Source organism: Sphaeramia orbicularis, chromosome 1 (assembly GCF_902148855.1).
Source record: "Sphaeramia orbicularis chromosome 1, fSphaOr1.1, whole genome shotgun sequence".
NCBI classification, from domain to species: domain Eukaryota; kingdom Metazoa; phylum Chordata; class Actinopteri; order Kurtiformes; family Apogonidae; genus Sphaeramia; species Sphaeramia orbicularis.
In genome coordinates this window covers 56,083,644-56,109,505 of record NC_043957.1, presented here as the reverse complement: position 1 = coordinate 56,109,505, position 25,862 = coordinate 56,083,644, and the positions used below count along the sequence as shown (strand labels likewise).

The window sequence follows — 25,862 nt, the reverse complement described above, 5'->3', positions numbered from 1 at the left end:
TTATAGACAAATAACTACATTAGTTATATAGTTTGTAAATGTGAACCTTTTCATGTAATTTGACTTTTTTACAATATAACAGAGGATAATTTGGAGTTGTCATTATTTACAGGTTATTATGATAGTATTATACTGGTCTGACCCACTTTATATCAAATTGTGTTGTATGTGGCCTCTGAAATAAGATGATTTTCATACCCTTAACTGTTATATGTTATAAATTCACCTCCCTCTGTGCAGGTTGGACTCTGCCAGGGCTCTTTGTCACTGATTCTGTTCATAATCAAATGGACAGCATTTCTAGGTGTAGCCAGGGCGAGGAGGGTCCGATTTGGGAATCTCAGGGTTACAACTCTGCTTTTTTGCAGATGATGTGGTCTTGTTGGCTTCATCAAATTGTGACCTCCAGTTTTCATTGGGACAATTTGCAGCTGAGTGTGAAGTAGTTGGGATGAAAATAAGCACCTCCAAGTCCAAAGCCATGGGCTAAATGAAATGGGCCATTACTCAGAGAAAATCAAAGATTTCAGTGAATTTGTAACTTTAATTAAATGTAAGTACACCAGGGGTGGACTGGCGTTTTCCCGGTGGGCTGCTAGGTCAGAGGGAAAAAAAGATGCCAATGCCCAGACGGCCCGTGAGGTTGTGGCCAGCGGCCCACACCAGGCTGAGAATTGGTGCAGTTGGGCCGGTGGTCAGCCTTTAATCTGTTTTCCAGTGTTTTATAGGCTAGAGTAACCCAGGGGATAAATCCTGTCTCCTTGTCATTTTCTCCGCTTCCACTTGAATATACCTGCGGTCAAAATCTCACGGTATCTCCATGACTTCTTGTGAGAAAGTCACCTGGGCCTGTCCGCCTCCACCCAGTTGAGTTTCCCGTATAATCACTCCACAGTGGTTCAATCATTCAGATGTAGTGGGGACGCTGGAGGAGAAGCGCGCTGCAGGCCAGTTTAAAAATAATTTTTTTTGCTTTTTTACACCTTTCTGTGAGTTGATACTCAGTGTACACCTTGTAATGTTTCGGAGGAGTCTACTTTAACCTGAGCCATGTCAAAGAGCACCTGCGTGAACTGTGTTATCACAGAGTTGGTGAGACAAAAGGTTGTTTTTAGCATTAGCCTAGCTGCAGACCACTGGTTTATATGAACTTAGTTAGCCGCATTAGCTTAGCCACAGCCCATTGGTTTATATGGACGTGGTTAGCTGCGTTAGCCTAGCTGCGGCCCATTGCTTTAATATGGATGTCGTGGTTAGCCGCTCATTTTGACAACACTGATGCCGTTTCGACAAATGTGACTTCTAAATGAAATGTTATCCATAGCTTCATGTTCATATTCATTAGCTTTGAGTCATGGTGCTGACAAATTTTGTTATTGCGTCCATATTATTAAGTATTAACGATATAACTGATTAAATTCAATGAATAATATTGCACATTATTTATTTCAAATGTGATACAATGATTTCATGTTAATATGGTAGATTGATCACTTTTGTATATTGATGTATTGTTGATTGAATGAATGTATTATTGATTGAATGTGGAGAATTTAATACAGTTTGTATTATTTATGTAATAATGTGCACACTAGATGTAGATTATTGACTTGTTTAGTAATTTGGTCCTGTCCTCTACACAGCCCAGGTTGTCTGATATGTTGATAGATGGCGAGCTAACGAAGCAGGCCTCGAGCCTAAAGACTACTGCACTTACCATGTGTGAAGATCCACTCTTCCTGCAGATGGGCCGGTAGGAGGACTCCTTGCAGCCCGCAAACACTCTTTAGACTCCCCCACACATACTCGTTTTGCCACCACCCACGTCCAAAACATTTTCCCCCATACAAACTCTGTTGCATTTTCTGGACACATGGACTCACTTCCATAAAATACCCAACGTGGGTAACAAACTGTTGGTGGGCGGACCTTATGTTTTGCGGACTCTCTCAATCCTCTTTGTTTTGTCAAAGCAGTTACTGAATACAAATTTGAATATTGTGTGGAATTCTGTGTTCAGTTGAAGTTCTGAACCATTGTTTTGAATAGCCATTCACTGATGTGCTGCTTGTTACATGGTGTTATTGATCTTATTTTCAATATATGGAACCAATTTAAAAGCAAACGTTCAGTCTCTGCCTCTCTCTCCCAGAGCCGATCCTAGTCTTCTGGTCGCTAGCCTATTACCATATAATTACTGTGTTACAACATTACATAGACCACAGATGTCAAACATGTGGCCCGGGGGCTAAATCCAGCCCGCCAAAGGTTCCATTCCAATCTGCGGGATGAAAGTGCAAAAATTAACTTGAACAGTCCAGGTTGTCCAAATCATTTTGGTTCAGGTTCCACATACAGACCGATGTGATCTACAGAAAAATAACAACACACTAACCCATAAATAATGATAACGACAAATTTTCTTTGTGAAAAATTATGTGGGAAAAATTTAAGTGAAAAAAATAACATTACATTGTGAAAACCTTTACATTTGCAAAACTATTCTTTCACAATAAAATGCAAATAAATACATAAATAAAAACAAAAATGAACAACCTGAAATGTGCAATTTGAACAATATTCTGCCTGTTACTAAATGTTTTGTGCATTTATGGATCCACTGTGATCTGTAGTTGTATTAATAATAAGAGATGGAATATTGTAGAAATTGTTCAAATTTTAGTTCCAAACTTCAAAATTTAACAATATTCTGCCTGTTACCAAATGTTTATGTAACACTGTATGTAAATGTGCATGTATAAATAATAAGTCGAGGCATAATATTGTTAAAATTGCACTAATTTTTCAAACTATATTTCTGTTTTTTCAGGTTATTCACATCTGTTTTTGTAAAATGTAAATATTTTCATAATTTAATTGTTTTTTTTTTGTACTAAACCAAGAAGAAAAACTTGGATTTGTCATTATTTATAGGTTAAGTCATTATTTTACTGGTCTGGCCCACGTGAGATCAAATTGGGTTAAATATGGCCCTGAACCAAAATGAGTTTGACACCCCTGACGTAGACCTTTAATAGTATTTACACAATACATATTAGCCTTTGTATCTTTGTAATAACACATATGCTACACTAGTTTTAGGAGTGGCAGGCCAGATAACTGTGGTTTTGAGTGGGCCGGTTAGGTACAAATTCCTAATCTGCTTCTTTGCCCAAGTCCGCCCCTGTCTACAGCTATACATCACTAGTCCAGTAAATTATTTGACAGGGGGATAGTGAGAGTATGTTGCAAACAAAGCCAGAGAGATGTGGGATGAAACAGAACAAAGTTTCCAAACCTGGACTTGAACTGGGAATGCGATGTAACTGCTCTACTACTGGGCCATCCCTCGGTCCAAAGCTCTCACATAATGAACTCTCCTTTGGTTTACTTCCAAGATCTTGCTAGTACAAGTATAAACAACAGGAAAGCACTCTGCCACTCTTGATGAAGATAACTAAATATTTATTTGACGAAGCTATTTGTCTTTGTCATTTACAACTGCAGCTTTAAAGCCACTGCAGATGGAATTTATAGGCTGATGAACACTTTCCATCATTGTTGCAAAGATCAGTTTTGCGCTCTGTTCCCAAGAGACAAAGGAAAATATAAACAACAGACATAAAATGAACTCATAATATGGACTTAATGTGCTAACGACAGTATTTGTACATATCAGACTTGGCTTTTTCACCCATAGTGAATGACGTTCACGTTTTCGATGACCAAATGCATTTCCAAAAGCAGAAACTGAGAGGTAACAATGACTATTTAAAGGTTCAGTGTATATGATTTAGATGGCTAGGGGGCTGGAACTAGAGAAACGGAACACTGATAATTATATTTTGTTTAGCATATCATCATACATTGACAATACATTTAGTTTTTGTTGTTGTTTTTTTTTTTTTTTTTTTTTTTTACAGATTTTTAAATTAGAAGTGTTTTGTTTACAGTATTGTACACAAAGTTTTTTAGAGTAAGTTTTTTTTAGAGTATATACTAACCTTATTGTTAATCTGGTTACTATCCTGCCTGTGATGGCTCAATTTGTTTTGTCTGTTTTGCCTTCTGGTGCTGTATGCAAAGCTGCTGAATACTTGAATTTCCCTCAGGATTAAAAAAAAAAAAAAGTATCTACCTATATATCGCTGTCTGTCATACAATGATAAGAAGCATTATGATTTCATTATGAGGCTGTAATGTAGGCCATCATAGGTGAGGGAAGGGATGAGGCTGTGCAGGGTATTTAGTTAGTTGGAATCTGCAGCTAAGAGTATTTTATCAGTTAAGTAGCTGGTCTGGAATTTATTAAATTTTATAAAATAAAGCTTTCTGGACACATTGCTGTATACTGACCTGATCAGTGTACAGTTCACATATACAGTATGAGAAATTTCAACATGAACATATTTCAAAACAATCACCCACCTCATGTAGCTGCTTGTGAATGGGTCAAAGACTAGAAATCAAAAGTGAAGTATGTTAATGTGTAATACCACTGAAAGTCACGAGATGCTCCACCAAAAAAACCCCTAGTTCACATGGACTTACACTAAAAATATATAACCACCATATTTTTCTTTCAAGAGTCATTCCAGTCTTACTCACTGTGTTTGGACTCTCTGATCAATGTTCTGGTTCATTTTTAAATTTCTGATCTATTAATTAGACAGTCTCATAATAAATAAAATGCTTTGATTGACAGTTCACTCACCTGTCTGGTTCAGTGTTTCAGAGCTTCTGTTTATTGAATTAAACAACTTCAGTCAAGACAGACACCATGGCTGAAGTTGTGATCAACACATGACACTAACATTGTTTCAGTTCTAGCTTCAAACAGCTGAGATGACAACAGCCAAAGGGTAAATTCCTGGCATCAGAAGTCCAAAAGCCAACATCACAGCCGCACCATCAATATCTTAAAGCAGTGTTTTTCAACCTTGGGGTTGGGACCGCACATGGGGTCGCCTGGAATTCAAATGGGATCGCCTGAAATTTAAAGTCATTAATAAAAAAACAACTTAGTAATAAAAAATATATGGTGAGTTGATAGAGACAATCACAATCCATAAGACATGACAAACTTCGAAGCTGAAACTGCAGAACTGTGGTTCTGTTTATCTGTCAAATGTTCATTGTGGTCGGTTTCAGATGCTGCAGCTCTTTCATAATTCATAGTTTGAGTTCTTGTTTGTTTAGTATTAATTTGCAGCCTTGTAAATACAAGCTGGACTGACTGTACATATCCTGACCAAGGAAATTAAAATTAAAAAGCCTAAATGTCCTCTAAAATTAACCTTTTTTTGCAACATAGTATAGCAAACTATTACATGATCAAAAACAAATTAATATTAGCATTTTAAATAAGTCTCCATTTCGAATGTCTGGGGTTGCCAGAAATCTGTGATGTTAAAATGGGGTCACGAGCCAAAATAGGTTGGGAACCACTGTCGTATAGAGTCTATCATCATATTCTCTTAAGTATCATTAACATTGAATTTTACGTGCAACTGTTTAATTTGAATCAAATAACAGCACTGAATAAACGTTAGCAAATTTATACGTAAAGAAAGGAAATTATCCCTTGCAACATAATTTACTGGCAGAAAGCGTATTTAATATAAAACACTGATAATGAGATCATAGACCATAAAGTACCAGCTGGTTAAATGCACTGCATTCTCTTCATACTGCACCATTTTCTGTTTAGACAAGTAGCAGCCTTGTGTGTGTCTGTGTCTGGTTTAGTTTGACCAAAGGAGACAGGTGAAGGCTAGTCAACCCTGTCTTTATCTTTTCTGCCCACCTGTAACTTGGACTGCACTGTCAGCTCTTTAGGGGGTGATAATACAATGTAAAATTATATTTTAAAAGCCAATGCTGCTGTTCCAAATCAAATGAAACCACAGAGAGAAGTGGCGACTTCCTCCATGGAAAACAGCAGTGGTAGCAAACAGGACATGCCACCCCTGACCCACTTCTAAATCACTTGGGCTCGCCCTGTAAAAGCATGGACTCAGAAAAGGGTGTACTAGCGAAAGAAGAGAAATAACCTCTAAAGAAACAGCTAAAACCTTGTGGCTTATGGAAGAAAGTGCTGATAAGCAACCGGACTAAATTTACGAACAGACAGGACACACTTCCCCAAAGACAAGCAAAGCAGAGCCAAAGTATATGACAAACCATCCACCATCTAATGCCTGTAGCTGAGCCGTAAAAGGCCTTTAAGGGAAAATGGCCAAGGCTGACCCCCCCCCCCCCCCACCCACCCACCTTTATTGTCTCTGTGCCAGCAGCAATTAGATGGATGCCTGGCAGTGACCTTTGATATTAACCAGAGCTCAGATCTGGTTCACTGATCTGAGTGAGTACAGCTTGAAGATGGTAAAACTGCCATTTAAAGTGCTTTGATTTCAGTGCCAATCTGTAAAAGGCTGCAGGTTATGAGCAGAAAGTACAAAGCCCAGAACTGCCAAGTCTCACAATCCACAGGTGAAAGGAAACATGCATGTGCACAGAGACGGACAACACAGGCTTTATTCTTTTGCCCATTTGGAGCCTCCCTGAGGGGCTAAGCAGCACACACACCCCGGTGCACCCACTTGTGACAGTGCAAATACCCTCTATCAACCTCCATCTGGTACAAGCTGAGATTGTTGTGGAGGGGTGGAGAATAAAAAAGGGAGGGGGGGCATTTCCTGAGGAAGCAGCTGGCTGCCTTCAGGGCCACTTTACTGCAGGATTATAGGGATGCAAAGGTGAATGTGGCACAGACCAAAATATACAGAGGGTGGCAGAACAGGGGGGGTACCATTTAATTCACCTCAGTACCCGTGGAATGGCTGCAGTACAGGAAAAGTACCAGGGTGAGAGCTGAGGTACCCACCAGAGCAGGATCATGGCTCAGTGTCCTTGAGGTTATCTTGGCCTCATTTTTAGCCTACATTTCACCAGCTTCATCAGCTGTACAGGACGCTATGTATGCGGTTAAGGAGAAGCAGCTTCTGCTCAACATATGACACCACAGCAAATCATTCAATGAACAGAGTCTACCCCAAATTCTGATTTCATGTCTGCTGCAGAATCACTTGGTAAAAGGACTGTCAAATTTGTGTCCAAATAGATAAATCAAAAATATGCATGTTTCCATTAAATTCATTAAATTGTAATTATTTGTCATTCATGTCACAATGAAAGGGAAATGAATACACAGCGAGATAAAAACAACACGTGAGTGTAAAATAATAAAAGTTGTCACCAGAGTTTTATTCTACTCAACAAGATGAAAAGATTGTGTTCTCAGTATTTCAGTGTTTTGGCTTATAACATTTGTTTGAACAGTAATCAAAACGTAATCTAATGTACTGAGTACATTACTTTAATGAAATAATTGACCCCTGTAAAGTCGGAACCATTAAATCATTGACAGAAAATTCCAATTCTTTGAAACTGGAGCCTTTATTGGTCCTTCTAAACAACCAAAAAAATGTTGTTGTTTTTTCTAATATCAATTTCCATGTATGATTTTCAATTTTGTATCATATTTGATACATTGGGTCTCAGTGCTCAAATATTATTATTTTTGAACTAACAAAAACAATATAACACAAACATGTCTAACAAATTGGTAATTCCTTTTCAAAATTGGTAAAGTTCTGCCTTCTTCCTCATTAATGACAGTCTTGTAGCATCACTGGAAAGGCCTCTGGTGAACAAGTTCCTCCCCCTGGTGGATTATCCGTGTAATGCATGTATCTAATTGTACACATCAGATTTTTCAAGAAAAAAAAAAATCACACTGATCATGTAGAGGGCTTCAAAAGTCATGTATCAAATATGATACATTTGGGGTTATAGGGTGGCACTGTCGCCTCACAGCAAGAAGGTCTCAGGTATAATTTCAACCAGGGACATTTCTGTGTGGAGTTTGTACGTTCTCTCCGTGTTTGCGTGGGTTCTCTCCAGGTACTCTGGCTCCTCCCACCATCCAAAGACATGCACTGATAGGTTAATTGGTCAACCTAAAAGTGCCCATAGGTGTGAATGTGAGAGGGATTGGTTGTTCGTCTCTATATGTCGGCCCTGCGATGAACTGGTGGCTCATCCAGGGTGTACCCCACCTTCCCCCATAAGTAGCTGGGATAGGCTCCAGCACCCCCCGTGACCCTAGTGAGGATTAAACGGGTTCAGAAGATGAATCAATCAATAAATGAATGAATTTCAACCAAGGTTCTAATAGTTTGGGATTTTTCATTATACTTTTTTATTTAGTTTAGACTTTTTTTTTTTCTCTAATTCAGTTTTAATTTGTTTTTAGAGCAGGTTTGCTAGTTTTTATTAGTTTTTGTTGTTTTCTAATTGCTTAGTTTTAGTTTAGTTTTTTTTTTTATATCTTTTATCTTCTTCACCGTCATACTCACATAAATCCCAGACAGGACTCTGCTGCTTTCTCCCAACTTTAGTCTCCATGTTTCCAGGTAGAGTGGGGACCAGAAGACGACTGGAAACCATGAGTGACGACAAGTGACGGACCGTATGGTGCTGCTAGCTAAAATTGCTTGAGGGAAATAAATCGATTTTGTATCAATCCGACATTGACAAAGAAAAAAACAGGGAATTTTATCCAGAATTTTTTTTTTTTTTTACATTTTAGTTAGTTTTGTAAGCACACAATACAGTTTCAGTTAGTTAACGTTTTTTTCTTTTAATTATAGTTTTTATGTATTTCAGTTAACGAAAATGTTTTTACAATTCTAGTTTTCGTCATTTCATTACTTTTCGTTAATGATAAAAACCTTGATTTCAACAAAGTGACTTGAAATGTAAATCAGGATGGATGGTACTGGTAGAACCTGTTGCCTCACCACTGATTTGAAGAAAATAATGGCTCAAACAAATTGAACCAAACCATTTTCATGGCTACTCTGATGTTAAGTTCCAGTTTTATTGATTAATGACTTTTTTTTTTTAATACTCATCCAGAGACTAATAAAATCACCAATTGTTCATTTCCAAAAGATTTGATTTCCTTTCAGGGAAGAGTAAGGGTGAGAGCCTTTTCCTGCTCTAAACTATATCAGCTTGTAACAATCTACTATGGTTTAACCTCTGGCCGAACATTTATAAAATAAACTTCCCAACACAGTTTATATAACAATCCTGACTAGGGATGGGAATCAAGAACCGGTTCTTTTTGAGAACCGGATCCCAGTAGCTCGATTCCTTAGAATCGTTTGCCTGCCTGCTTAACGATTCTGCTTATCGATTCTGCCTTCGTTGCGCATGCGCGATGACATCACGTGTACGCTGCATTGTTTTGGTCAGAATGTAGCCAACATGGTGTTGAGGCAGAACCGGTCCAAAAGTACGACACCAGGTCCACTGGAACACTGTCAAAGCTTCCATTTCTTCAAAAGGGTGGAATCCCTCCAATATCCTCAAACATTTGTCCACAGCATGTGATTCATTTACAGGAATGTCACATATTTGATACGATACTTAACAGCGCTTGTGAATCTAGCAGCAGAGTGAACACCAGGCCGTCATCCGGGCCCAGTTCCGGTTCTGGTGCGGGCAACAAACGTCGTACCCCCTCAAATACAAGTTTTCGAAGGTAGGGGAAAGGAAATGAGGTGCACAACAACAGGAGACGAGCAGAGTCGAACCGGTTCCACATGTAGAAATGCGGCAATAGAGGAATTAGGAAAGCATCTTTAGTTTCACTTTCACTGTAACCTAACCCCCCCCCCCAAAACTGGGCCCGTCGTTATCTGTTATTATTTGTACATACTGCATATGTTATATTTTTTGTGCAGAGATGGAAATATAAAAGACAGTTAATGCAAACACACCTGTTTGTACTCTTTTATTCCCTCACCCAATGAGAATCGATTAGAGAATCGATAAGGAATCGGATTGATAAGCAAAATCGATAATGGAATTGGAATCGTTAAATTCTTATCGATTCCCATCCCTAATCCTGACACCACATTGTTCACCTTTTTGCTGAATTTAAAGATTTAACACTGTTTCCTTCATTTATAGCAATGGACAGGCAGGATGAGATCATCATCGAACACCCAAACAACAGCAATATCCGGTGCAGCCCCCAGGACAAACGCTGCATACAGAAGACCCTGGCCCGGCACCCTCCCAAATCCACAAATCAGAGAAGCAACGCCGCCAGGGAGGAGACCAAGGCAGCGCTGGTAAAAAAATAATCAAACATGTTATCAGTTGGACTGACACCCCCCCAACCCTCCCCCCTCCCAGAGTGCAGTGCATGACTCGGCTCCAGCAGGTGTTTTACATTAAGGATTTATCACTGTAAAGTCAAAAGCGCAACAGTCAGGTTATAAATTATACAAATTACTTCTTTAGAGACCGTAACATTTAACTGTGGTACTGTGAAACAAAATACAGGTGCATACTTAGCTTAACATTAGCTTGTAAATTGCTGATTTAACATGGGCAAGACCAGGATCAAAATAGCCCCTTTAATAAGGAACAGACTGGTTTAACCACATTTTGAACATTCCTATAACAGCAATATGTTACAAAAATGCACATAATCTTGAGTCTTCCACATGCAGACATTATTTGGGACGCCCACCCAGGCAGGTTTACCACAACCAAAATAATTAGGATGGATTTTTATTTTCCTTGTTCAATGTATTTGTGGAAAATGAAGCTGAAGTTAATCCAGGCACATGCCAGAATGATGAATACTGTTGAAGCTGACTTGCTGGATGCATCTCTTGCTCCATAACAACATTGAAAATATATACTTTCTTTACAACAAAGGCCATGAGTTCAGCAAATTGACACTACAAGTAAAATTTTTTCTTAATCCTTCACTATAGCCAAAAAGTATCAACATATTCTCTGCTGTAAAATCCCATTATGGCTTTAGATGCTTTAGGCCAGGGGTGTCAAGCTCATTTTAGTTCAGGGGCCACATTCAGCTAAATTTGATCTGAAGTAAAATAATAACACAATACTATATAAATAATGTCAACTCCAAACTTTTCTCTATGTTTTAGAGCAAAAAAAGTGAATTTACATTATGAGAAGGTTTACATTTGCGAAGTATCCTTTTAAACAATGTGAATAACATGAACAAACTGAAAAAATAAGTGTAATTTTAACAATATTCTGCCTCAGTTTATCATTCACATACGTACATTATAACTTAAAGACCACAGTGGATCTACAAACACACAAAACATTTAGTAACAGGCAGAATATTGTTAAAATTGTACTGACTTCACTTAAGACATTTCAGGTTGTTCATATTTGTTCAGGTTATTCACATTTTTTGCAAAATTATACTTTGTTTTAGTGTAAATACATGAAAATATTTACATTTACAAAGAGGAAAATTAGGAGTTGTCATTATTTATATGTTACTATGATAGTATTTTACTGAATCCTGCCCACTTGAGATTGAATTGGTCTGAATGTGGAACCTGAACTAAAAGGATTGTTAATATCTTAGTGTAATTTTTGCATTTCACAACTTCATCCCAAGGGCCGGACTGGACCCTTTGGCAGGCCAGATTTGGCCCCTGGGCCGCATGTTTGACACCTGTGCTTTAGGCCAATTGGTTGCTCTTATATATGCTCTGTGCGTGCTTTGAGTATGTGTTCATAGAAAAGTGCTATATAAATATAATCCATTATTATTATTATTATTATTATTATTATTATTATTATTATTATATTACTGGCATCAATGAGCCTGCATGACCATAACAATCTGATTACTGGGAATAATCAGAACACTGTAATGATCAGATCTGATGCGTTTACTTGCACTGCATAAACCCTGGTTTAGATGCTCGAGTCCATGATTGGATTCCTTTTGGAGTACGTACGTACATAGTGATGGTAAACTCAAACTTCCTGTTATTATCCTCAGCTCACATTCGACTACGCAACCTCTGTTTTCTATGATTGTAATTGTGTTTACACATGTGTAAATGAATGAAATAAATTAGATTAATCTGTATATATGCAGGAAGACAGAGTATTGGTGAAAATCCAGGTGTGTTAATCCAATTTCTCATCATCAGATTACTGCTTTTATCTGATAAAGCGTATCCGATTATACTGTTTACATGATCACTAATAACTCCAGAAATTGGAAAATGATAATTATCGGAGTATTAGTGTGGATGTAAATGGGCTCAATGATGTCTATTTAACAGCAGTGGTTAAGTTTTACATTTGATCAAAATCCGACCCCTACTGTAAGTTAAAAAAATACCCATTCCTGTCTTGTCTCCATCAGGCTCCATGTCGTGCAGAGCTGCAGAGGGCGTTGGACAGACTGGCATCAAATACTCGCACACATGACGATCTCTTCACGATCCCCATACCCAACTGTGACAAGAATGGCGACTTCCATGCTAAACAGGTTAGTGATTTGACACGATATGACAACGTCAAAAAGTACACTACCGTTCAAAAGTTTTAGAACACCCCAATTTTTCCAGTTTTGTATTGAAATTCAAGCAGTTCAAGTCCAATGAACAGCCTGAAATGGTACAAAGGTAAGCAGTGAACTGCCAGAGGTAAAAAAAAAAAAGAAAAAAAAGTAAGGTTTAACAAAATTGAAAAATAATGTACATTTCAGAATTACACAAAAAGGCGAAGAAGAAATGGGTTAACAACTTAAAGCAGTTCTGCAGCAATGGAGGTTGATCAACCTGGAAAGTTGGTGCTACTAATTCCTCCAGGTGTCCCAGCGTGTGTGAATTCCTTCAACCCCCTCTGTCTGCAGAAAAGGAGTGTGGAACACACTTTGGTACCATACCGTTGGAGCATTATTTGAACAGTATTGGACTGCAGAAAGTAGTGTGTTACTATAAAAATGGAAAAGAGGAAAAGGCAATTAACCATAGAAGAGAGACAGAGCATCAGAACACTTAAAAATGTAGGTGTTTCCCACAGAGAAATCGTTAATTGCCTTTTCCTCGCCATTTTTATAGTAAGACAGACAAACAGACAAACCAACGCCGGCAAAAACATAACCTCCTTGGCGGAGGTAATAAGTCAAATATAAGATGTCATTTCTCAAACAACCTGCAATATTAGCTTCTAAAAATAATTCAACAATAAATGCATCACCAAAATATCAATGTGGAGGTGTATATATTATTTGATGACTAAAATGAATCTTATATTTCATATTCATGGTCTGTGATTTATTAACATGTTACTAAATTTTTGATTTTCTTGTCAAGTTATTTAACTACTTAAACCGTTTTAGAAATATGCTAAGCCCCACTCATTCTGTGGCTACTATCTAGCAAGATACGGTATGATGGATTATTTTTTGCAACCTAACAGCAAGGTTATTATCATTAACGAAAACTAACGAAATGCCAAAAACTAGAATTGAAAAAACATTTTTGTTAACTGAAATAAATAAAAACTATAATTAAAAGAAACAAAAATGATAACTAACTGAAACTGTATTGTGTGTTTACAAAACTAACTAAAACTGATAAAAATTATGGATAAAATTCCCCTCGTTTTCATCTTTGTCAATGTCGAATTGATACGAAAGTGATTTATTTCGCTCAAGCAATTTTAGCTAGCGGCACCATACGGAACTTGACGGTCCGTCACTTGTCGTCACTTGTCATTAAGAGTCGTCTTCTGGTCCCCACTCTACCTGGAAACATGCAGACTAAAGGAGAAAGCAGCAGAGTCCTGTCTGGGATTTATTTGAATACGACGGAGAAGAAGAGAAAAGTTGTTAAGAAAAAAAAGAACCCTAAAACTAATACTAAAACTAAACTAAAACTAAGCATTTAGAAAAAAATGAAAACTAATAAAAAGCAGCAAACCTGCTCTAAAAATGAATTAAAACTAACTGAATTAGAGAAAAAAAGTCAAAACTAAATAAAACTAAACTATAATGAAAAATCCCAAACTATTAGAACCTTCCCTAACAGCAGAATGAGCTGGTTTCTAGGCAGTGTAAGCCACAGTCAGTTTCTTTAAATCTTTTTGCTTAATGAGACAGTGAACTTGGCTATCACACATGCACTTTAACAACTTCAAAATTCCAGAGACTTTAAGAGTGATATTGAATTGCTACAAATGCCGTGATTTGGCCATGAAATGTTGTGATACACACTTATTGTGCCAATACAAATAAAAATACTTCAGTTTGTATTTCAAACATTTATTTTCCAAGTGCATCTGCAACCCCTTGGCCAATACATGCCTGGAGCAGATGAACTATTGTGTTCCTGTCAGTTTGAGATTAATAATATATTCTTTCCAATAAGATTTAGAGAGTATTATTGCCAAGTCCTATCTTTCTAATCTCACATAAAAATGTGATTTACTTCCAGAAGTCCACTGATGTACATATCTTCAAAGTGCTTTCCCCAAAACAGTTAGACAATAATCACTTCATTGCTGCATTGCATGCAATTATCTTTTGGATGCAGGGGCTTTTTTTTTTTTTTTTGTTATTCTGTTTTTGCAAGATTAGCCAACTGCAGATAAGAGTGAAAGAATGAGTGACCATAAAAGTAAAGATAAGCCCGCTGTGAGCCATATATTGCAATCAAAGCCTGAGTCACTGATAAAAAGAAATGCGTTGCTAAGGCACCAGTGATCAGGAGACTGAGCTGATTGTGTAACGTAGTTAATGTATCTGCTTGCATTCACAGGCATCTGTTTACTGTTTAACTCAAACTGCACTGTGATAAAAATCTATTGGAAAGTAAAACACAGGTCATGAGGGACAACTGGGAATCATTTCATGGCAGGGCTGTTCTGAGATTGTTAACTAGTCTTGCTGGATTTTATGTGGTATGAGGTTACCGCAAAAAAGTATTTTATAAAAAAGTACAAAAAAGTCGATGGTACATATGTTTCCTTACACCCACAGTGCCACCCTGCACGCGATGGCCAGCGGGGGAAGTGCTGGTGCGTGGATCAGAAGACAGGCATGAGGCTGCCGGGCCCACTGGAGTTGCGAGGGGATTTGGACTGCCACCAGTTAATGACAGCCACCTTGAGGGATTGAGAAGTGTATATATATATATATATATGTGTGTGTATGTGTGTGTTGTGGGGGGGTTGCATTGAGAACACAGGACCAGCTGAATTCTACTGGTGCTTTATTAGTAGAACCACACATGGAAAGGACTTTGCCCACAGCCTCACTTCACTTGAGGCTAATGGTACTTAAGTTTACACAAAACAAAAAGGAAACCATTGAATTGAGTTCTTTTGCTATTTTGTTTCTGTGTGCGAGAGTATGAGATCTGTTTGAGTCTTTTGAGCACTTGGTGTGTATTGTTTCTGCTATGTGAACTTAAGACCGTTAGTCTTTAGACATGTGCTTTAAAGTGACAGGTGCAGATCAAACTCACAGACAACAGTTGTGATAGTTGTGATATGTATTTTGTTTTTTTCTAGTCTAACATGCTTCAGTCTTAAAAAAAATGTCAAATAAATTTCAACCAGGTATGATCATAGTTGAGATAATACCAGAGCTGCTGGCATTAGATTCAGCCTTTCTGGGGTGAAGATGAGTTGACATGACTGCATCAGGACAATCTGGACAGATTTTCAAGAATCATGTATTGTATGTGATCATGTTTGCTTGCTGGTTGTGATGTGAGATTGTTAATGTATTGTCCTACGTGTGCTAAACCCCACCCTTCTGTAAGTAGGTGAAAACCAACCAGAAAGTGTGTTGTCTAACACAAAGTCTAGTTTAGTGACGACAAAAGGGCAGCAGTGAAGGTGGGATGAGAACAACAGATAAAATGAAGAAGGTCACAAAAGAACACAACATTCCCCCGCCTTGAATTACCAAATGCTAAACCATAGCTGTTCACAACATCAAGACCTAAGTGAAAAGTGATATCTTTGACAGAGATTAGTCTGGAAACTTATCCGAGAGAGCAGAACAAACACATTACACGACTGTTGTTCACTGTGCTTCCCCCTGTCTTTGCTCATGACTTCTTTCTAGCATTGTTGTCCAGAAGGCCTGGCAGCAGAGCCGGCCCACAAACACTGTACACTGCTGATAGTGTAATCTTATTTCTCCAGCTGGTGCAGTGATGCCAGTTTAACTCATGTTTTTATGAATAGTCTTCAATGTACAGGATTTCTCTCCTAACAGCCTGCTTGGCAGAACTTTGGTGGTGCTATATACAAATTGTGCCAAAATACAAGACAAAAAAATAGCTTCTGCACTTGTAGGGCATCGTTTTGAATATAAAATGAACGACTGGGATTTTAAAGAAGTGGCAGTAGCAGATCACTTAAATGTGACCATCTGTACTGACAGAAGCTGCCCTTGTGTGTTCAATGTTAGTGTCCTAATGTAAAAGTAACATACCATGCTGGTTTTGCACAATCACTGCAGCTGAGGGTTTTGCTGACCACAGTTTTGAGTAACTGTTCACCTCCCAGCAGCCTAGCAACTCCTTGCTAACACGAAGCTTTAAATGGAGGACTTTGGTCGCATGATGATTATGTGGAAGCCATAATTTCCTGTTAATCTCTCAAAACTGGCATCACACATACACTTATTATTCTAAGTGCATTCCCAGTGCAAGTGACATAACTCCTCAACTATTTTATACACTGTGGGTTAGACTGGTTCTACTGTAGCCATTTGATTGTATTAAATGCTACAGAGGTGGTTATGAATATGGGTTTAAGATAAAACTGGTGTTTAACAACCAGACATGAACATGGTCTCTGGAGGAACTTCAGTTTTTAATTGACTTATTCAGATTCAAGATTCAACTTGTGAGGAGTTATTATTGATGTTGGTGTTTTTATGTCAGTTAGTGCCTTTGCACAGCTTCTCTAAAGAGAGGGACAAATTCCAGAAGAAAAAAATAATTCCTGCATGTAACAGCTCAAACAGTTCAATGTAATAGTCTGGTGTGAGCAGAAGGAATGAATATGTTGCTCATTTAAAACAAATAAAGGGGAAAATTAGACAGACTGTGATCCTCTGATAGGCTATTGTTTCTGTCACCAGATGAAAAAAGCTTTGAATGTGACTCTGAGCACAACACATTGAAGAAGAGTGCCATCACAAGTACTATTATTTTCAGTATTTTATATATATATATATATATATATATAATTTGTTCTCCGCTGCATATTCCACATTGAATTTGTTGTACTCTTGCAGTTGAAACTTCTGTCCCATTACATTCAAATCAGCTTCCTCATGGAACCCCTTTCCCAAAATTTCTTTTGCTTATTTTGTAATTATTATCAGTTATTTTTACACTGACAATTGTTGTGATGAATCATTTTTAAATCCTAAAGACTCCGATAAGTGTGATGGTGAACATATGATCTTGCTCTCAGTCAGAACTACACATTGAGTCCCCATCTAAAAATGAAATTAATTTTAGTCACTGAAGGGTCAACGAAGAATCCCTGCTGAAAAACACTATATTTGGATGTCCTGCTTCCCTTGATTGGGAGACATTATATTTTACCCAAAGGCAGTTCACCAAAACACAGGCCCAGGGTCATAGATGGTATGGGTGGCATACTATTGCTACAGCTAAAAACACAAAAAACCAAATATTCTCAAACGTTTTCCAAAGACTAGAAGCAAAGTATCCAGAGCTATCTCTACTCATTCAGCAAACTGCATGTACTGTAAATAAAAAAAAAATCCAATCTACTAATGAAGTGTTACAAAATACACCTCTGTGATAAATAATGTAGTTAATCTTTAAGAGAAATGACAAATGGTTCTGGCTTTGATTTTGCTGAAGCCCTCTAACTACATAAATTGTGTCATTAAGCTATATTACCTTGCTTGAATTTTAATGTTGCTGTACTGACCTGTAACTGCATTTCTCAAAAATAGACTGTTTCTGTTTGTCTTTAAAATTATCTGTTAATGTGTAGGACATATGAAATAATGTCTGCATGCATACAAACGGACTTGGGTTGGAAACAAATCTAAGGTCTGGTGTATCTCATCCAGAGCAGGACCATTAATTTTACTGATGTAATCAGAGGACAGAAGGTAGTTTCAGCTGTTGGGATGACCATTTACATTGTAAATGTTTACCTGATGAAATTGTACACATTGTAATACATCAATTAAAACACTTTAGAGACAACGAAGAATCTATGTGTTATTGTTTGCTGTAACAAGGCTCAGCTATGATATTTGTGGAAGAGTTTAGCTTGTCACAGATTATCATTGTATCATATCATATATCAGGATAGTGCATACAACCATGAAAATATTGTACCAAACATGTCTTTAACTGATATGTGCTGCAATAAAACCGACTGTGGTACAATGATTGCCAGGAGCTTATATAGTATAGAGAGAACTATGAAAAACATGTTATCCAAGGAATATAGTCATGTAGTAGTTGCAATAGATTGCTGTATGAGTCCAACAATAGTGAATAAATAAGGCAAGGCATGGCAAATTTATTTATATAACACCATTCATACACAAGGCTTTGAATCACCTAAAGCAAAACACATGGATGAGCAGAAAAGTAACTAAAAATTTTACTTACAAAGCTGCATGTTTTTTATATCTGGGACTGGTAGACCCTGACTAAAGTTTCGATATAACCCTTAAAGACCCGTAGTTATTTTTGTCACAACTTCCAAGTGATTTATTGCCATTTATTATATTATCCTCTGCATTTTGCTTTTTTCAGTGAACATTTAACCAATGTGTATGTTCATCAAAAGATATCTCATGAAAACAGAGAAAAATTAGGAAAAAGTGACTTTTTTACGCAAAATATATCATTAACTGAACATAAAAACAAGTGTCTCCATTTGCTGTCATTCGTCAAACTCCATGAGTTTTACTGGTGAAACAATGTTCTAGAACACAGGCGTCAAACATGGGGGCCAAATCCATCCCGCCAAAGGGTCCGATCCGGCCCGTAGGATGAATTTGTGAAATGCAAAAATGACACTCAAGATATTAACAGTCAATTCTTTTACTTTAGGGGCCATATAAAGCCCTACTTTAGTCTCAAGTGGGTCAGATCAGTAAAATACTATCATAAAAACCTGCAAAGAATGACAATTCCAAATTTTTCCTTTAAGTGTAAAAAAGTTAAATTACATGAAAATGTGTACATTTACAAACTAGCCTTTCACAAAAAATAGGAAAAATTACAAATGTCCCAAGAGAAGTAAGTGTAATTTTACTAATATTCTGCCAGTTACTAAAATATTTTGTGTATTTTCAGATCCAGTGTGATCTGTAAGTTTTAATGCACATTTACAAATGATAAGCAGAGGCAGAATACAGTTCAAATTGCACTTACTTTTCTTAATAATATTGCAGTTTTTTTCATGGCTGTTCATGTTATTCACATTTTTAAAAGGGCAGTTTATAGATGTAAACGTTTACATAATCTAATTTTACTTTTTTCACCATAAAACACATTGAAATGTTTGTAGTTGGCATTAGGGCTGCTTGATTATAGAAAAAAAAAAAAATCAGGATTATTTTAGCAATAATTGAAATCACGATTATTAAAAACGATTATTTTTTAACCTTAAAGTTGTTTATTTTTTTCTTGCAAAACAATGTAAAATATACTCTTTAAACATAAATAAAGCTTTTAACCACTAAAGCAAAGTATGTTCACTTTTGTACGAAACAAAAAAATCTTTGAATGCAAATAAGTGTACTGTAAATTCAAGTATGTTTCCTTTTGTAAATAAATAGTGCACTGTAATTAAACTGCTATAGACTTGCCATAGAACTGTAGCAATAAAAAAAAACAAAAAAAAAAAACACGTAAAATGCAAATAATAAATTGAAGTATGTTCAATGTAGTATGAAACATAGTAAATTCAGTGGCGTGCCGTAAGGTTTCAGTTCAGGCCTTCTGTATACATCAGCCATCTGGAATACATACGTTAGGGTTATACGGGTTAGGGTTAGGTTAATACGGGAGTTGCAGCGTAAAGAGATTCGGAAACTGAAGATTGCATTGCGGACGAAGTTGTTTTTATGTGTTTTAGTTTTTCATAAGATTATGATAAAGGTGGCGGTGGTTAAACTTTAGATGGTTACAAAGGTTTGTTGTGTTAGCGGTCGGTGCGGACACAACTACCAAACACTTTTTGCACGTGATGTGTTTTTGCTCTTCGTCTTCTTCATCAAACCCAAAGTGATTCCATACAATTGAATTTGACTTGCCTTTTTTGTTTACCAAGCACTTCTGCTGGGATTCTCCTGCCATTTGTCCAGACCGCTAGGTACAACTTTCCTCTTGGGGCGGACCTGCCGGCTAGCAGGCAGCTGTAGCTTAGAGGGGGGCGGGGCAGAGCAGCTCATGGGAGCTTGCGTGCGCGTGAATTAAAACAACTCAAAATTAATAATCATTTTTTCTCGATTACATAATTTTTGTAATCGTTGCGTCTAATAATCGAAATCGTAATTGAATTTCGATTAATTGCACAGCCCTAGTTGGCATTATTTATATATTATTATGTTATTAATTTACTGGTTCAGCCCACTTCAGATCAAATTAGGAGGATATGGCCCCTGAACTAAAATGAGTTTGACACCCCTGTAGAAGATGACGATGTTGTCATGTTCACTACGGAGCCTCTGAATGTCCAAATGGGTTATATCTGATGACCATGAAAAGATGACAAACTGCATTTTATTTGAATTATTTACATGAATTGATAGGATTAGTGGATCAACGGTTGTTAAATATTTTAGATCAGTAGATGCTTACAGTTGGCAGTGGATGTTCGGGTCTTTATGGGTTAACTACAAGCTGAAATTTAGAAAGACTTAATACCTCAAATCAAATTTTAAAAAATGGAGAGCTTTGGAAGAAATGTGTGGCAGTGTTGTAGCAAAATCAATATATTTAACAAAAAACACTTTAAAAAACTTACATGTATAGCCGGATTCATTGTGCTCCGCTTCATGACAGACTACACCCCCTGTGTGCTGCACCCACTATGACCTGAGCCACAGACCAACACAAACACATGGATTGTCTGACTAGTTTTAGTTGTGTTTGAATTCTTGGGTATAAGGTCATTCTTTTTTAATATATGTGGAAAATACCCTTTTAGAAAAAAATCTACATCCCTGGTCTCCATTGTGTCTGCTGCCCACAAATCAGGTTTGGACATAGCATCGAGCTTATCATCGTTAACGAAAACTAACGAAATGATGAAAACTAGAATTGTAAAAACATTTTCGTTAACTGAAATCAATAAAAACTATAATTAAAAGAAAAAAAAAATGCTAGCTAACTGAAACTGTATTGTGTGTTTACAAAACTAACTAAAACGTCTAAAAATTATGGATAAAATTCCCTTCGTTTTCGTCTTTGTAAATGTCGGATTGATATAAAATCGATTTATTTCCCTCAAGCAGTTTTAGCTGCTGGTAACATTTGATATTTAACGGTCCGTCACTTCTCGTCACTTGTGGTTTCCAGTCGTCTTCTGGTCCCCGCTCTACCTGGAAACATGGAGACTAAAGTTGGGAGAAAGCAGCAGAGTCCTGTCTGGGATTTATTTGAATACAATGGTGAAGAAGAGAAAAGATATAAAGAAACTAAAACTAAGCATTTAGAAAATAACAAAAACTAATAAAAACTGGCAAACCTGCTCTAAAAATTAATTAAAACTAACTGAATTAGAGAAAAAAAAAGTCAAAACTAAATAAAACTAAACTATAATGAAAAATCCAAAACTATTAGAACCTTGCATAGCATTAGTGGTACAAGGCTTAGGACATTAGAAGTACTCATCAGGATAATTACCTTGGTCTAAACAGTTGACAGTCACCTCACTGCTTTATATACACAGTATCTATACATATATATATGAAAAAAAAAAAAAAAAAAAAATCCAAGGGGGTGCTTGGATGATTTTCACTTTTATTGCTTTTATGAATCAAATCATGGTCAATAAAAAATGGCTTTTGACAAGAACTTACAAAAACAATGTCTTTAATGTCAAAGTGAAAACCAAGGTTCTAATAGTTTTGGATTTTTCATTATAGTTTAGTTTTATTTAGTTTTTACTTTTTTTTCTCTAATTCAGTTAGTTTTAATTCATTTTTAGAGCAGGTTTGCTAGTTTTTTATTAATTTTAGTTTTTTTTTTTTCGAAATGCTTAGTTTTAGTATTAGTTTTAGTTTTGGTGTTGTTTTTTTTTTATATAACATTTCTCTTCTTCTCCATCGTATTCAAATAAATCCCAGACAGGACTCTGCTGCTTTCTCCCAACTTTAGTTTCCATATTTCCTGGTAGAGTGGGGATCAGAAGACGACTAAACGAGAAGTGACGGACTGTGAAGTGTCGTACGGTGCTGCTAACTAAAATTGCTAGAGCGAAATAAATTGATTTCATGTCAATCCAACATTGACAAAAGATGAAAATGAAGGGAATTTTATCCATAATTTTTATTCCTTTTAGTTAGTTTTGTAAACACACAATAAAGTTTCAGTAAGTTATGGTTTTTTCTTTTAATTATAGTTTTTATTTATTTCAGTTAATGAAAATGTTTTTACAATTCTAGTTTTCATCATTTCGTTAGTTTTCATTAATGATAATAACCTTGGTGACACATTTCTATACAGTATTTTCAGTTCAGTAAATATTATAAAATAACTGACTGGATAAATATTCACCCACTTGAAAGTGACGAACCTAATTTAAATAGAGATCCAGTCAACTGGGGCTGGTAGTCCCACAAATCTGCCTCGAGCTGGCTGTTCCCATATACTGTGAGACTGTGAAGAAGGGGACTAGGAAGGGAGGCCAACAAGACATTATAACTACTCTGAACAGGGTAAAAACATAAGCAGCTGACATAGGATCGACTGTTGCCTAGTTGTTCACCATTAAAAGCTTCAAGATCGAAGGGAAAAGAGGACGCCACTGCTGAAGAAATCTCCACTAGAGTTCATCCAAAGGTATGTAAGAGACTCCAGGGTCAACTGGAAGAAGGTTCTATTGTCTGATGAGACCAAAATGGAGTTTTTTGTCAGTCAGATTACATGCTATGTTTGACAGATACCAAACACCACACAACACCGCAGACAAACCAGCTCTTTTGTGAAGCCTGGTGGTGGTGGCAGCGTTTCGGTTGCAGGTCCAAGATGACTGGTAAAAACAGAAGGTAAAATGAATAACACAACACATGCATAAATCCTGGAGGACAATGTGCTTCCCTCTGTTATGACTAAACTATGACCTGGGAGAAGACTTATTTCCCTGCAAGACAATGACCTGAAGCATACAGTGAAAGCTACAAAGAAATGGTTTAAAGGCAACATGCTGCATGTTGTGGAATAGACCTCAACCCTAGAGACGGTTTGGACTATACTTGAAAAACAGTGTGCATGCTTTGCCCCTGTGCAACACAGGGTTATTATCGTTAACGAAAACTAACGAAATGATGAAAACTAGAATTGTAAAAACATTTTTGTTAACTGAAAAAAAAATAAAAACTATCATTAAAAGAAAAAAAAGATAACTAACTGAAACTGTATTGTGTGCTTATAAAACTAACTAAAATGTATAACAATTATGGATAAAATTCCCTTCGTTTTCGTCTTTGTCAATGTCGGATTGATAAAAAATCGATTTATTTCCCTCAAGCAATTTTAGCTGCTGGCACCATATGATGTTTAACGGTCCGTCACTTCTTGTCACTTGTCATTTCCAGTCGTCTTCTGGTCCCCACTCTACCTGGAAACATGGAGACTAAAGTTGGGAGAAAGCAGCAGAGTCCTGTCTGGGATTTATATGAATACGACGACAGAGAAGAAGAGAAAAGATATAAAGAAACTAAAACTAAACTAAAACTAAGCATTTAGAAAATAACAAAAACTAATAAAAACTAGCAAACCTGCTCTAAAAACTAATTAAAACTAACTGAATTAGAGAAAAAAAATCAAAACTAAATAAAACTAAACTAGAATGAAAAATCCAAAACTATTAGAACCTTGGTGCAACAAACAGAGCTTTAACAGTTTTGCAAAGATGAATGGAGTAAAACTACAGCATTCAGATGTGCAAACCTGATTTGGAATGATCCACACAGACTCAGTAGTCTGACTGTGGCCAAAGGTGCATCTACTGAACACTGACTTAAAGGAGGGGATCATTTACCGAACTTCTCTTCTTTTACTTTTCAGCTGTTCCCTCCCAGGGTTGCCACAGCAACTCATCTTCCTCCATTTAACCCTATCCTCTGCATCCTCTTCTCTCATACCAACTGCCTTCATGTCCTCTTTCACTGCATCCATAAATCTGGTCTTGGGTCTTCCTCTACACCACAGGTGTCAAACATGCGGCCCAGGGGCCAAATCTGGCTCGCCAAATGATCCATTCCGGCCCGCAGGATAAAAGTGCAAAAATTAACCTGAACAGTCAAGGTTGTCCAAATCATTTTGGTTCAGGTTCCACATACAGACCAATGTGATCTACAGTAAAAATAACAACACAATAACCCTTAAATAATGACAACTACAAATTTTCTTTGTGAAAAATTGTGGGAAAAATTTAAGTGAAAAAAATAACATTACACTGTGAAAATATTTACATTTACAAAACTATTCTTTCACAATAAAATGCAAATAAATACACTACCAGGCAAAAGTTTGGACTCACCTTCTTATTTAAATGACATGATATGGACCACAGATGGCCAACAAATGCTCAGCATCATTTGGAACTCCTTCTAGACTTTTGGGAAACATTTCAGGTGATTACCTCATGAAGCTCATCGAGAGAATGCCAAGAATGCACAAACCAGTAATAAAAGCAAAATGTGGCTATTTTAAAGAATCAAAAATATAAAACATGCTTTGAGTTTTGTCACACCTTTTTAAACGACATAATTCCATATGTGTTTATTCATCGTTTTGATGCCTTCAGTGAGAATCTACAATGGAAATAGCCATAAAAATAAAGAAAAAACAGGTGAGTCCAAACTTTTGCCTGGTAGTGTACATATATAAAAACAAAGATGAACAACCCGAAATGTGCAATTTGAACAATATTCTGCCTGTTACTAAATGTTTGGTGCATTTATGGATCCACTGTGATCTATAGTTGTGTTAATAATAAGAGATGGAATATTGTAGAAATTGATCAAATTTTAGTTCCAAACTCCAAAATTTTCACAATATTCTGCCTGTTTCCAAATGTTTATGGAACACTGTGTGTAATGTACATGTAGAAATAATAAGTCGAGGTATAATATTGTTAAAATTGCACTAATTTTTCAAATGAAATTTCTGTTTTTTCAGGTTATTCACATTTGTTTTTGTAAAATGTAAATATTTTCATAATTTAATTGGATTTTTTTTGCACTAAAACAAAAAGAAAAACTTGGATTTGTCATTCTTTATAGGTTATTAAGTCATTATTTTACTGGTCTGGCCCGCTTAAGATCAAATTGGGCTAAATATGGCCCCTGAATCAAAATGAGTTTGACCCCCCTGCTCTAGACCTTCTGCCTGGCAGTTCCCAGCCTCAGCATCCTTCTACCCATATAGTCACTACCTCTTCTCTGGACATGTCCAAACCATCTCAGTCTGGCCTCTGACTTTTTCTCCAAAACATTTAATTTGCGCTATTCCTCTGATGTACTCATTCCTGATCCTGGTCACCCTCAAAGAGAACCTCAGCATCTTAACCTCTGCTACCTCCAGCTCTGTCTCCTGTCTTTTCCTCAGTGCCACAGTCTCTAACCCAGGCGTCTCAAACATGCGGTCTGGGGGCCAAATGCGGCCCAACAAAGGTTCCAATGCGGCCCGTGGGATGAATTTGCAAAGTGCAAAAAATTCAACAGTCAAGGC

General features: G+C 36.9%; 1 protein-coding gene across 1 annotated transcript in view; it reads left to right on the top strand.

The window, feature by feature from the left end:
- LOC115426117 (insulin-like growth factor-binding protein 4) overlaps positions 1 to 18,148 on the top strand; it is a 32,458-nt gene extending 14,310 nt beyond the window's left edge. The window contains exons 2-4 of the mRNA XM_030144098.1: positions 10,045 to 10,208; positions 12,293 to 12,418; positions 14,915 to 18,148. Coding sequence (XP_029999958.1) covers positions 10,045 to 10,208; positions 12,293 to 12,418; positions 14,915 to 15,052 — 428 coding nt within the window. The 3' untranslated portion in view covers positions 15,053 to 18,148. The remainder of the gene's footprint in view (positions 1 to 10,044; positions 10,209 to 12,292; positions 12,419 to 14,914) is intronic.
- The last annotated feature ends 7,714 nt before the right edge of the window (positions 18,149 to 25,862 follow it).